The sequence below is a fragment of the Bombina bombina genome, chromosome 3 (genome assembly GCF_027579735.1).
Source record: "Bombina bombina isolate aBomBom1 chromosome 3, aBomBom1.pri, whole genome shotgun sequence".
Lineage (NCBI taxonomy): Eukaryota > Metazoa > Chordata > Amphibia > Anura > Bombinatoridae > Bombina > Bombina bombina.
Genome location: NC_069501.1, coordinates 1,215,791,081 through 1,215,806,599, shown reverse-complemented (window position 1 = coordinate 1,215,806,599; position 15,519 = coordinate 1,215,791,081). Strand labels below are relative to the sequence as shown.

Here is a 15,519-nt window from a genome sequence, read left to right as displayed (position 1 = left end):
TGATCAAAAATTGCATACTCAAAGACAATACAACTTATTTAATATGAGCAGTAGATTTTCAAATTTCCTTCCATTTCCCACTAATCTGTATCATGTGACAGCCATCAGCCAATTAAAGACATATATATATATATACACAATGTGAACTCTTTCACATGCTCTGAAGGAGTTGGTGCCACAGAAAGTGTGCATATAAAACTTGATAATGGAAGTAAACAAAATAGTCCTTAAAAACTGCATACTCTATCTGAATCATTAACGTTTTATTTTACTTTAACGTCCCTTTAATTTAGTCCAAGCAGCAATTAAAGGTTAAGGCAAGCGATCTAAATGCAAAGACAGAAAACATCTGCAGATTCTAATTGTGCAATTAAAGCAGCATTTCATATACGCTACTTTCAGGAATTAACAGAAGGCAATGGAAAGCAATGTTGACTTTTATTGCACGGCTGAATTTCCATGCAGCTTCACTCTAAAGTAAAGTGCGGCAGCTAATTCCCAGATCACAGTCACAATGCGCCGCAGCAGCCCTGATCGATAGACAAAGGGTTATAGCGACATTCAAGTGGACATAAAAAACTGTTCAAATTAAGGATACTTAAAGAACAATACAGTCAAAACTAAACTTTCATGATTCAGATACAGCATGTAATATCCATTTCCAACTTTTAATTTGAATTCTATTAACCAATTTACTTTTTTTTTTGGTATCCTTTGTTGTAAAGCACACTTAGGTAGTTTCTGGAGAAGCAATTTTCTACTGGAATATTTACTATATGTGTTTAGCTAGCTCCCAGTAGTGCATTACTGCTCCTTCAACAAAGGATACAAAGAGAATGTACAAAATAGATCATAGAAGTAAATTGGAAAGTTATTTAATATTGTATGCTCTATCTGAATCATGAAAGAAAAAAAAAGGGTTTCATGTCCCTTTAACAGGTGCATGGTCTAAAAACTAAAGTGTAACACATTAAAACCTTAGAATATGTAGCTCAGGGAAGAAAATAAAAGGTTTTTTTAAATAGAAATTTTGAAGCATATTGAAGAATTAAAGGAACATCAAATGAATGGGATATTCAAAACAAATCTTAGACTGAAAATAATATGCAAATGTATTTTAGCTGTTTAAATATTGACAAAAAGTGTAAAGTTTTAGTGCCCATATAGCAATGGCAGCTGCAATGTTGTAAGTTAGGTTTCCTTCTCTGATGAGGTCAGTTAGAGAGAGTTATAAATGCGCCAGTAGAGTGTGCAGCCAATGACTGTAGAATATAAGTGATAAGTCTGGAGACTGACATTTTAACAGGAATTGTAACGCCCACAATTTGCAGAGTTAAATTATAGGAAAAGGAGACTAAATAAATCATAAAATGAGTTTATGATCTCAAGCTGCATGGTGGTAGATTCAGGAATAAGTTGTAAAATCACTTCTTTATGTATGGGGTGGTTGATTCATGAATAAACTTCCAGTAGAGATGGTAAGGACACAGGGGATTCGGGAATGACTGAGATATGCATTAGGCTATTGTAAGCAATAATGACCCTTACACTTAGAAATCTCAACAGACTCATTGGGTGTTCTGGTCTTTATGTGCAGTGAAAAAATTATGTTTCTATGTTTGGAGTACACTATAAACTTGTGTGCTAAAAAATACTTTTCCTTAAAGTAATAACAGCCTTATAACTTGCTGATGATATGGCCAAAGGCGCGTACATGTGCATTTGCCTCTAGTACAGGCCCTAAGTGACATTGGTGGCATCATTATGGCATTGGCGGCATTGAGAGTTACTGACACTTAGAGCTAAAACTGGAAGCAAATGCCTATGTATGCGGCCTCTGGCATTAGCCTCTAGTAACAACCCTAATTGACATTGGTGGCATCATTATGGCATTGCCAGCATGCAGAGTTACTAACACTTAGAGCCCGTACTGGAGGCAAATGCCTATGTATGCGGCTTTTGGCATTAGCTTCTAGTAACAACCCTAAGTGACATTGGTGGCATCATTATGGCATTGTCAGCATGCAGAGTTACTAACACTTAGAGCCAGTACTGGAGGCAAATGCCTATGTATGCGGCCTTTGGCATTAGCCTCTAGTAACAACCCTAAGTGACATTGGTGGCATCATTATGGCATTGCGGGCATGCAGAGTTACTAACACGTAGAGCCCGTACTGGAGGCAAATGCCTATGTATGCGGCCTTTGGCATTAGCTTCTAGTAATGACCCTAAGTGACATTGGTGGCATCATTATGGCATTGTCAGCATGCAGAGTTACTAACACTTAGAGCCCGTACTGGAGGCAAATGCACAAGCATGATCAAACGTTTCTGCAAAGAATGCGCCTCCTGTGTGTGTCAGCAATTCCAAATGGTACTCCTATTGATTAAAATATATACAGGGTACTCACATTTGGTAGCAGCCCTCAATTGTACTTATAGTAGCAGACTAAAGATTTGTAGTAGCTCATTATTCTCCAGCATGTTTCCTCAGGCATATAATATACACTGAGTACAAGCTTGAGGAAACTGCTTGTAAGCAGAGAAATGCATTGCGTTACATTAAGGTTTAACCAATTTGTTAATACCCTTTTCTTTGTGGGTCTATATGAACTTTTTAACCACTTTTTGTTGATTAAATTTAAATTTAACATTCAACAAACTGTTTGGTTCCTGTTTTGCTACCTTCAACACACCTCACATTGGAGTTCCATATTGCTGGAGAATAGTGAGCTTAAAGGGACACTGTACCCAAAAAATTTCTTTCGTGATTCAGATTGAGCATGACATTTTAAGCAACTTTCTAATTTACTTCCATTACCAAATTTTCTTCATTCTCTTGGTATCTTTATTTGAAATGCAAGAATGTAAGTTTAGATGCTGGCCCATTTTTGGTGAACAACCTGGGTTGTCCTTGCTGATTGGTGGATAAATTCATCCACCAATAAAAAAGTGCTGTCCAGAGTACTGAAACCAAAAAAAAGCTTAGATGCCTTCTTTTTCAAATAATGATAGCAAGAGAACGAAGAAAAATTGATAATAGGAGTAAATTAGAAAGTTGCTTAAAATGTCATGCTCTTTCTGAATTACAAAAGAAAAAATTTGGGTTCAGTGTACCTTTAAGCACTACAAATCTTCAGTCTACGTCTATAAGCACAATTGAGTGCTACTACCAAATGTGAGTACCCTGAATATATTTGAATCAATACGAGTACCATTTGGAATCGTTGATACACACGGGAGGCGCCCTTTTGTTTGCTTTCTTTGCAGAAACGTTTGATCATTAGCATTACCTTTAGGGGTTAAGAAAAAGAGCAGCCGTATCCTGGTGTGAATTTGGGTTAAAGACCCTGCTTTCTGTGTTCCACTGCTACACTTCAAGATTTTGTTCTTTGATCATTGGATTTATTTACTTGAAATTCACGCTACCTTAGGATGGACAGCTTTGAACATCTTTTGGACTGAAGTATGAAGGCCTTTGGCATTAGCCTCTAGTTATGACCCTAAGTGACATTGGTGGCATCATTATGGCATTGCCGGCATGCAGAGTTACTGACACTTGGGGCCTTATGATCAAAAACTCGCCGGCATGCATTTCTGAGCATTATTTTGCAATGTAGATCTCTCTCTTTAACACCCAGAACTCAGTATAGAAAGATAAACAACTCTCAAGAAAAAAAATGCCTTTTTAAAAGTCTTTGAGGGACCTCACAGTACTGACGAGACGTATTAGATCATCTCGCCAGAGGTCATAAGGCCCTCAAAGTCACATTAGCAACGATAACTTTGAACAGATGCATTTGTACAAATGTCTATATAATAAAAAATACATCTAATTGTATTTAAAGTGACCTATGAAGTTACTACCACAGATATGTCCCTTTAAGGATCACTTCTAAAAAGCCGCGCTGTGGTGTAGCTATATCATTACATAGTTCAGCGTGTTTGTTATTGGAAAAGGCCAATTTTATTTGTCACAAAAATAAACTGCTGCTTTAAAATGGTCTAATTTGGATACAAAGCCATTTTCTTGATGCACAGAAATGGATCATGATACTGCAATATGTTGCTCTCTGTAAAATGCGGGAGACATGAAGGATAATCAGAAGTTTTAAATGCAAGACCATTGCTTCTCGCGTGCGCTGTTTTGCAAACAAGCAGACCACCACTGCCTGCAATATGTTTCAGGCCATTAAAATAACAGATTTAATTTTCTCATTGATGTCAGGATAAGAACTACATTAGGACTAAACAGATTTGAAGCAAAAACTTCCATAAAGAACAGATTGGTACAGTTTAATATAAGCCTGCCCTGTATTCAGTATATATGCTTGTACTCAGTATATACGCCAGTACTCGGTATATATGCTTGTACTCGGGATATATACGCCTGTACTCGGTATATACGCCTGTACTCGGTATATACGCCTGTACTCGGTATATATGCCTGTACTCGGTATATATGCCTGTAGTCAGTATATATGCTTGTACTCAGTATATATGCCTGTACTCAGTACATGTGCTTGTACTCAGTATATATGCCTGTACTCAGTACATGTGCTTGTACTCAGTACATGTGCTTGTACTCAGTACATGTGCTTGTACTCAGTACATGTGCTTGTACTCAGTACATGTGCCTGTACTCAGTACATGTGCCTGTACTCAGTATATGTGCCTGTACTCAGTATATGTGCCTGTACTCAGTATATATGCTTGTACTCAGTATATATGTCAGTACTCAGTACATACGCCTGTACTCAGTAAATACTCCTGTACTCAGTATATACGCCTGTACTCAGTATATACGCTTGTACTCACTCTCAGTATATATGCCTGTACTCAGTATATATGCCTATATTCAGTATATACGCCAGTACTCAGTATATATGTCAGTACTCAGTATATACGCCAGTACTCAGTATATACGCCAGTACTCAGTATATATGTCAGTACTCAGTATATACGCCAGTACTCAGTATATACGCCAGTACTCAGTATATACGCCAGTACTCAGTATATATGCCTGTACTCAGTATATACGCCTGTACTCAGTATATACCGCAGTACTCAGTATATATGCTTGTACTCACTCTCAGTATATACGCCTGTACTCAGTATATACGCCAGTACTCAGTATATACGCCTGTACTCAGTACATGTGCTTGTACTCAGTACATGTGCTTGTACTCAGTACATGTGCTTGTACTCAGTACATGTGCCTGTACTCAGTATATGTGCCTGTACTCAGTATATATGCTTGTACTCACTCTCAGTATATATGCCTGTACTCAGTATATATGCCTATATTCAGTATATATGCCTATATTCAGTATATACGCCAGTACTCAGTATATATGTCAGCACTCAGTATATACGCCAGTACTCAGTATATACGCCAGTACTCAGTATATACGCCTGTACTCAGTATATACGCCTGTACTCAGTATATATGCTTGTACTCACTCTCAGTATATACGCCTGTACTCAGTATATACGTCAGTACTCAGTATATACGCCTGTACTCAGTACATGTGCTTGTACTCAGTACATGTGCTTGTACTCAGTACATGTGCTTGTACTCAGTACATGTGCCTGTACTCAGTATATGTGCCTGTACTCAGTATATATGCTTGTACTCACTCTCAGTATATATGCCTGTATTCAGTATATATGCCTATATTCAGTATATATGCCTATATTCAGTATATACGCCAGTACTCAGTATATATGTCAGTACTCAGTATATACGCCAGTACTCAGTATATACGCCTGTACTCAGTATATACGCCTGTACTCAGTATATACGCCTGTACTCAGTACATGTGCTTGTACTCAGTACATGTGCTTGTACTCAGTACATGTGCTTGTACTCAGTACATGTGCTTGTACTCAGTACATGTGCCTGTACTCAGTATATGTGCCTGTACTCAGTATATGTGCCTGTACTCAGTATATATGTCAGTACTCAGTACATACGCCTGTACTCAGTAAATACGCCTGTACTCAGTAAATACGCCTGTACTCAGTATATAAGCCTGTACTCAGTATATACGTCAGTACTCAGTATATACGCCTGTACTCAGTATATATGCTTGTACTCACTCTCAGTATATATGCCTGTACTCAGTATATATGCCTGTACTCAGTATATACGCCTGTACTCAGTATATACGTCAGTACTCAGTATATACGCTTGTATTCACTCTCAGTATATATGCCTGTACTCAGTATATATGCCTATATTCAGTATATATGCCTATATTCAGTATATACGCCAGTACTCAGTATATATGTCAGCACTCAGTATATACGCCAGTACTCAGTATATACGCCAGTACTCAGTATATACGCCTGTACTCAGTATATACGCCTGTACTCAGTATATATGCTTGTACTCACTCTCAGTATATACGCCTGTACTCAGTATATACGTCAGTACTCAGTATATACGCCTGTACTCAGTACATGTGCTTGTACTCAGTACATGTGCTTGTACTCAGTACATGTGCTTGTACTCAGTACATGTGCCTGTACTCAGTATATGTGCCTGTACTCAGTATATATGCTTGTACTCACTCTCAGTATATATGCCTGTATTCAGTATATATGCCTATATTCAGTATATATGCCTATATTCAGTATATACGCCAGTACTCAGTATATATGTCAGTACTCAGTATATACGCCAGTACTCAGTATATACGCCTGTACTCAGTATATACGCCTGTACTCAGTATATACGCCTGTACTCAGTATATACGCCTGTACTCAGTACATGTGCTTGTACTCAGTACATGTGCTTGTACTCAGTACATGTGCTTGTACTCAGTACATGTGCTTGTACTCAGTACATGTGCCTGTACTCAGTATATGTGCCTGTACTCAGTATATGTGCCTGTACTCAGTATATATGTCAGTACTCAGTACATACGCCTGTACTCAGTAAATACGCCTGTACTCAGTAAATACGCCTGTACTCAGTATATAAGCCTGTACTCAGTATATACGTCAGTACTCAGTATATACGCCTGTACTCAGTATATATGCTTGTACTCACTCTCAGTATATATGCCTGTACTCAGTATATATGCCTGTACTCAGTATATACGCCTGTACTCAGTATATACGTCAGTACTCAGTATATACGCTTGTATTCACTCTCAGTATATATGCCTGTACTCAGTATATACTCCTGTACTCAGTACATACGCCTGTACTCAGTACATGTGCCTGTACTCAGTACATGTGCCTGTACTCAGTACATGTGCCTGTACTCAGTACATGTGCCTGTACTCAGTACATGTGCCTGTACTCAGTACATGTGCCTGTACTCAGTACATGTGCCTGTACTCAGTACATGTGCTTGTACTCAGTACATGTGCTTGTACTCAGTACATGTGCCTGTACTGAGTATATACGCCAGTACTCAGTATATACGCCTGTACTCAGTATATACGCCTGTACTCAGTATATACGCCTATACTCAGTATATACGCCTATACTCAGTATATACGCCTGTACTCAGTATATACGCCTGTACTCAGTATATACGCCTGTACTCAGTATATACGCCTGTACTCAGTATATACGCCTGTACTCAGTATATACGCCTGTACTCAGTATATACGCCTGTACTCAGTATATACGCCTGTACTCAGTATATACGCCTGTACTCAGTATATACGCCTGTACTCAGTATATACGCCTGTACTCAGTATATACGCCTGTACTCAGTATATACGCCTGTACTCACTCTCAGTATATATGCCTATATTCAGTATATATGCCTGTATTCAGTATATATGCCTGTATTCAGTATATATGCTTGTACTCAGTATATATGCTTGTACTCAGTATATATGCTTGTACTCAGTATATATGCTTGTACTCAGTATATATGCTTGTACTCAGTATATATGCCTGTACTCAGTATATGTGCCTGTTCTCAGTATATATGCCAGTACTCACTATATACGCCAGTACTCAGTATTACATTAGGCAGTTACACTAAAGCAACAGTTCAGGTGCAATGTGTTGGTTTACTGGAGAATAAAGCATTTTTTGAAGTTTTATAATATTTTGCAGCAGTTGAAAATTGGATTGCAAATTAATAAATTTGTTTCCTTTCCACTTGGTCTAAAATAGAAATGTAGTAATAAAAAAAGGTGCATTGTCTTAGACTTTGCAGACTGGAAAAGGCTAGGGAGCGAATTTGAAAAAATCTGAGAGCCATTCGACAATCAATGTGCTACTGCTTTGCAGCACTACTGCATATTTTACTGTTGACTTCAAACAGCACTTTGCTGTGAATGCGCTGTGTTAAGTAAAACTTACACAATGCAGCCAGAGCAAAGTTCTGTTTGAAGAAAACAGCCTGATGTGGAGCAGCACTGTAACGTTAAAGCACTAACAGTTCCTGCATGTGTCTTGTTCTTTCTGCAGACAGGCTGCATTTTCTGCAATGACATCTCAGATCACTGCATGTTCTGCCTTGGGGTGTGCATATAAAGATTCTGATACCAAAAGTACTTTTGTGAGTATCGAACCTAACAGCAGGCTAGCCTGTCACATGATCACGGAGTTAGCACGCTATTGGTAGAACAGTTCTCCATACAAATGCAGGGAAAGAAAGGCGCCGGCTACAATCAACCAGACTTGTTAACCCCTTTTGTACCAGACATTCTGGAGGTAGTGCCACAAAGCAGTCACTGTGCAAGAGGTGTATACATTTTCTTTAAAAAAAATTGGAAAAGAGTGCTAAATTCCCTTCTTTTTAACAGGATTTTCTTGGATCCTTTTTATATTTCTTCCTTGTCCCTTTGAATATTTGTACGTATAAGGGTCTGCACCATAGCTGTTTAGCGGCATGTTTGGGCTATATAATTGATTTTATTGTGCCCATTTAACATTTTATAGTTCATAGGCACTATTTCTCTTCATATTTTTTATTTTTTTGTCTATGCCTGTACTAAGTATACACGCCAGTACTCAGTATATATGCCTGTACTAAGTATACACGCCAGTACTCAGTATATATGCCTGTACTAAGTATACACGCCAGTACTCAGTATATATGCATGTACTAAGTATATACACCAGTACTCAGTATATATGCCTGTAATAAGTATATACACCAGTACTCAGTATATATGCCTGCACTAAGTATATATGCCTGTACTCAGTATATATGCCTGTACTAAGTATACACACCAGTACTCAGTATATATGCCTGCACTAAGTATATATGCCTGTACTCAGTATATATGCCTGTACTCAGTATATACACCAGTACTCAGTATATATGCCTGTACTCAGTATATACACCAGTACTCAGTATATATGCCTGTACTAAGTATACACGCCAGTACTCAGTATATATGCCTGTACTAAGTATACACGCCAGTACTCAGTATATATGCCTGTACTAAGTATACACGCCAGTACTCAGTATATATGCCTGTACTAAGTATACACGCCAGTACTCAGTATATATGCCTGTACTAAGTATACACGCCAGTACTCAGTATATATGCCTGTACTAAGTATACACGCCAGTACTCAGTATATATGCCAGCACTAAGTATATATGCCTGTACTCAGTATATATGCCTGTACTAAGTATACACGCCAGTACTCAGTATATATGTTGTACTAAGTATATACGCCAGTACTCAGTGTATATACCTGTACTATGTACTCAGTATATATGCCTGTACTAAGTATATATGCCAGTACTCAGTATATATGCATGTACTAAGTATATACACCAGTACTCAGTATATACACCAGTACTCAGTATATATGCCTGTACTAAGTATATATGCCTGTACTTAGTATATATGCCTGTACTAAATATACACGCCAGTACTCAGTATATATGCCTGTACTAAATATACACGCCAGTACTCAGTATATATGCCTGTACTAAGTATATATGCCTGTACTAAGTATATACGCCAGTACTCAGTATATATGCCTGTACTAAGTATATACGTCTGTACTCAGTATATACGCCTGCACTAAGTATATATGCCAGTAGTCAGTATATACACCTGTACTCAGTACAGGACTATATACTGAGTACTAGCGTATATACTTAGTACAGGCATATATACTGAGTACTGGCGTATATACTTAGTACAGGCATAAATTACTGAGTAGTGGCATATATACTAAGTATATACACCAGTACTCAGTATATACTGTATGTCTGTACTAAGTATATACACCAGTACGCAGTATATATACTTGTACTGAAATAAAAAATCTTGTATCATCAAAGTGAAAGAACAAACGTTGAATATGATGATTTTTTTTTTCACTGAAAAAATGTTGTTAAGTAAAAGCTGTTACAATTTAAAGGGACAGCCTACTCCAGAATTTGCATAACCAACACTATTATATTAATATACTTTGATTACCTTGTATCTAAGCCTCTGCAGACTGCCCTTTTTTCAGTTCTTTTGTCAGACTTGCATTTTAGCCAATCAGTGCTGCCTCATAAGTAACTCCACGGGAGTGAGCACAATGTTATCTATATAAAACACATGAACTAGCGCTGTTTAACTGTGAAAAACTGTATAAATGCACTGAGATAAGAGGTGGCATTCAAGGGCGTAGAAATTAGCATATGAGCCAACCTAGGTTTACCTTTCAATAAAGAATACAAAAAGAGCAAAGAAAATTTGATAATAGTAAATTAGAAAGTTGTTTTAAATTGCATATCCTATCTGAATCATGAAAGTTTAATTTTGACTAGACTGCCCCTTTAAACTGAATCAAATTGTAAAAAGACATATCTGTGCAAAACTATTAGCCAATAAGAATTATGAGGGCACAATTATCAGCCAGCGCACTTTAGAGGGAAGTACAAAACTAGTGTTTCTGTATTAGTTTAAATTTCAACTTAAATAACTTTACGTAATGTTATTTCAGACAATAATCAAACCATGGTTCCTCAGAGGCAGGGACATGCTAACTCAGGTGTGGAGAAGACATTTGGGGAATTTTGCCATTCCAATTAAAAAAAAAAATGTTCCTTTTGACATCTGAATGTTTCTATGGAACAAATGTCAACATTCAAATACTATGTTTGAATATTGATTCATTTACATTGAAGTCTATGAGAAGTAATAATTGAACACTAAAATATGAACACTCAGATGTTAATTTGAAGAAAAAAAAATAGCCTTTTGTGAAAAAACAAATGTTTTTTAATTCCTTAATTACCCATTCCCAAGTTTTGCATAACCAATACAGTTATAATAATACACGTTTGGCTGCCCTCTTATTTCAGTTCTTTTGACAGCCTTGCATTTTAGCCAATCAGTGCTCACTCCTCAGTAAATTCCTGTGCATAAGCTCAATGTTATCTATATGAAACACATGAACTAACTCCCTCTAGTGGTAAAAAAACTGTCAAAATGCTTTTAGATTAGAGGCGACATTCAAGGTCTAAGAAATTAGCATATGAACCTCGTAGGTTTAGCTTTCAACTAAGAATACCAAGAGAACAAAGCAAAATTGGTGATAAAAGTAAATTGGAAAGTTGTTTAAAATTACATGCCCTATTTGAATCATGAAAGTTTTTTTTTTTACTTGACTGTCCCTTTAATGTAAGTCAAAATTCTGAATGCTAAAATTAGACTGTTACATTTGAAAATGAACAAAGTAGCCTTTTTGTGTGCAGAAATGCATGTTTAATATTAGTTATACATTCTTGCAAAAACTGCTCACTCTAGTGCTCAACGATGTATAAAATGGTTAAAAGGATTGTTACAAACACTGCTTCCCTATAGTGCTTAGTAGGGATGGGCGAATATTTTGCAACTTTCAAAAAATGAAACAATTTTTAACACATTAGTTTGTTTCGAATTTTGAATGTTTATGCAACATTCTAAAATTTGTTTAATAATAGTAAATCTAATGCTATCTTTAAATGTAATATTCAATTCAAATTTTTCTAATTAAAATATTGCATAATTTGAATCAATATATTTCTAATAGTATTTCTAATACGCTCTGTAAATGTTATATTGCAATGAAACAATATTCAAAATAGAAAAATGTCAATCAATATTTGTATCTATTATCTATCAAGTTACTAAATTCCCTACCACATGAACTATTGAACTTCTGAATAGTAATTGTTAAATCGAATGTAACATTCGAAAATTTTGAATGTGAATATTCAATCTAATTATGAACATTCAAAAACTTAAGTAACATTTAAAAACTGGAAATAACATTCGATTACCGAATTTTAATGGATTTTTGTTCCATCAACATTCGATTGTTCAATCTAATGTCCACAGGACTATTCGCTCTACCAATACTAAGAAGACACAGAGCACATGCGCAATGACACCTGAAGAGAAATAACAGCAATCTAGTTGTAAACAGTGAATTGGAACTTGGGTTTCAATTCACTGTTTACATGGATCTGTGCCAACTAGTGCATTCCTGAGAGACACTGAAGGGGCAATGCGCGTGCGCATTAATTACAACATATAGAGCAGGTGGGACCGTTCTATATGTCACTGCACTACAGAGAAAGGAAGGGGGCAGAGGGACTATTAAACAGCGGTATGGTAAACACTATAAATATTTAAAACAGTAAATAAAATATAAATAATTATTAATGTGTACTAGGGTAATTATGGCACATAATTAAATGTTACAATAAACATATGTTTTATATCTACTCAAGAGCGTGTACAACTTTGTTTCAATGCACATAAATTAATCAGACTGACTCTGGAAACCTCACATTTACCATCACTTTAAGTTTACAGTACAAAAGCAAATATGGGCTTTTTGGTTCTTTTTTGCTGTCAAAATCTATATTTCTATGAAATATTAGTGAGCTCTACAATATAAAATAGAAACTGGAAAGACTGTTAATGAATTAAATTCAGTGCTAACATACTTAATAATACTAAATACTGCTTGGATTTTTTTCATCTATCTATCTATCTAATCCTTTTTTTCTGAGTCTTTCTCTCTATCTATAATATAGAAACATTTTGAAGATTTTTGGAACCCACATTAATTTGATTGACAGGACAGCTGTGAAAATAAATTTTCCTCTTCCTGATTTATCCTTGACTATCCCTAGTCAGTTATCCAATTAATGTGAGGACAGATCTCATCTCTACAAATGACACAGTTTTTTCTTGCTAAATAAAATAGTCTGACCTTCAAGACAAGCCCGCGTTGGCAGTCTGCGTTCCATCTGTGTCTCTTCCATTGAGAGCGTGCTGCTGGGATATAATTTCATTTACCTGCATGTCACTCACATTAAGCAAGTGGCTTCCACCCATGAGAGTAAGGAAGCCCCATGGGAATGTGCTATCCATTTTGATCAGGCCTTGTGTTTTTTCTAGATTATCTTTGTGATGCCTGAATGCATGTCACTCAGTTCTGCTGGCATCTCCACTAACACTGACTTCTGGTGATTACACTTACAGAGATGTTTTTTGAACACTTTCTGCAGGGCATAATATCATGCACTTAAAGTGTTGTTTTAAACATTACAAAATATTTACATGAAAAATAATGGCATGAAGTATGCGCATCTATCTTGTGCCACTGCACAAATACATAAAGCGGTTGTCCTGGTTAGAAGTGCAACATATTTGTGAAAGCAGAGGCAAAAAAATAAAAAGCTTTTTGGAATCTTGAAGTGAAATAAACATACCAGTAGCTGACCTTCCCAATAGAGGAGACCTAGTGCAACATTTTATTGCCCCCCCCCCCACAAGGTAACTTAGAAGTAAGCAATAGTAATAATATACAATTTATAGGGCCACATGTATTAAAAGGCGGGCAGACAGCTTCTCAACTTGTGAACCTGTCTGCACGCCTTTGCTGCATTCGGGCAGCGGATCTGTAGATCCGCTGGCCTGTATTTATCATTACACACTCCGATGAGTGTGTAATGCCTGCCCCTTTATTGGCGCGACCAATCGCGCAAGTGAAGGGACTGTCAATCACCGAGAGCGAGCAAGCTATCAGTGATTTCTCTATTCGCCACCTCAGAGGTGGCGTAGGGTGTAAGAAGCAGTGGTCTAATTTTGAGCATATAGATAGACCTGCTACCTGCACTAATAAAAGGCTCCCCTGCATTAAGATTGTACACATTCTGCACACGTATATGTGCACAGACTGGTGCTATGGGCCCCTGCTACACCAATGGTAGTTCTGCCCTGAAACATACTAGATAGCAATATGTGTGAAAAAATGATTAGTTTTTGATCTTCATATAAGAAAATGCTATTACCATGTTTAATTGCTACTTAGTCTACATATATCTACATACTACATACTACAGTCTACATACTTTGGTTCATTGATATTTCAAAAGTAAGAGGAAAATATAAGCTAGAATTTATGTTGATATATCATATATATATATATAGGGAGACTAGATATATATATATATATATATATATATATATATATATATATATATATATATATATATATATATATATATATATATAACCACACAGAATACTAAGCACTGCACGCATGTGGATTGCATCTCTGAGATTAATGGTTGTCAACTTGTAGAACTGATTAACTACATCATTTTAAATCATGTTAGCTTCATTCTTATTGAGTCATTTGAAAATAAAAGGAGCTACAGTTGGTTATAAAGCAGCATGGCAAAAGGAAAAAAATCCCAAATGCTTACCTATGTCTGAATTCTTTATTTCTGACAGAAGACAAGAAAGCAGGAGAAAAAAAAGGTATTAGTAAAAGTCAGAAAAGACAGAAAAAAGTTAATAACAAGGATAGCAAACTGTGTATGCCAATATATGTATGTATGTGTGTATGTATGTATGTGTGTGCATCTATGTATATATGTGTGTGTATGTGTATGTGTGTATGTATATATGTGTGTGTATGCATGTATTTGTATATGTACGTATGTGTATGTGTGTGTATGGATGTATTTGTATATGTACGTATGTGTGTATTTATGTATGTATGTATTTGTGTGCATGTGTGTGCGTGTGTGTGCGTGTGTGTGCGTGTATATGTGAGTTTGTATGTATGTATTTGTACGTATGTGTGTATTTATGTATGTATGTGTGTGTATGTGTGTGTGTATGTATGTATTTGTACGTATGTGTGTATTTATGTATGTATGTATGTGCGTGTGTGTATGGATGTGTGTGTGTATGGATGTATTTGTATATGTACATATGTGTGTATTTATGTATGTATGTATGTGCGTGTGTGTATGGATGTGTGTGTGTATGTATATATTTGTACGTATGTGTGTATTTATGTATGTATGTGCGTGTATGTGTGTGTGTATGTATGTATTTGTACGAATGTGTGTATTTATGTATGTATGTATGTGCGTGTGTGTATGGATGTGTGTGTGTGTGTATGGATGTATTTGTATATGTACATATGTGTGTATTTATGTATGTATGTATGTGCGTGTGTGTATGGATGTGTGTATGTATGTATTTGTATATGTACATATGTGTGTATTTATGTATGT

General features: G+C 36.3%; 1 protein-coding gene across 3 annotated transcripts in view; it reads right to left on the bottom strand.

Annotated features, from left to right (window-relative positions):
- Window positions 1–15,519, bottom strand: part of TENM4 (teneurin transmembrane protein 4) — a 953,133-nt gene that overhangs the window by 71,468 nt on the left and 866,146 nt on the right. The window contains exon 21 of one of the 3 annotated variants that reach the window (XM_053708673.1): window positions 14,698–14,718. The exons of the other annotated variants lie outside the window; for them this stretch is intronic. Within the exon in view, the coding sequence (XP_053564648.1) occupies window positions 14,698–14,718 (21 nt within the window). The remainder of the gene's footprint in view (window positions 1–14,697; window positions 14,719–15,519) is intronic. 3 annotated transcript variants of the gene reach the window in all.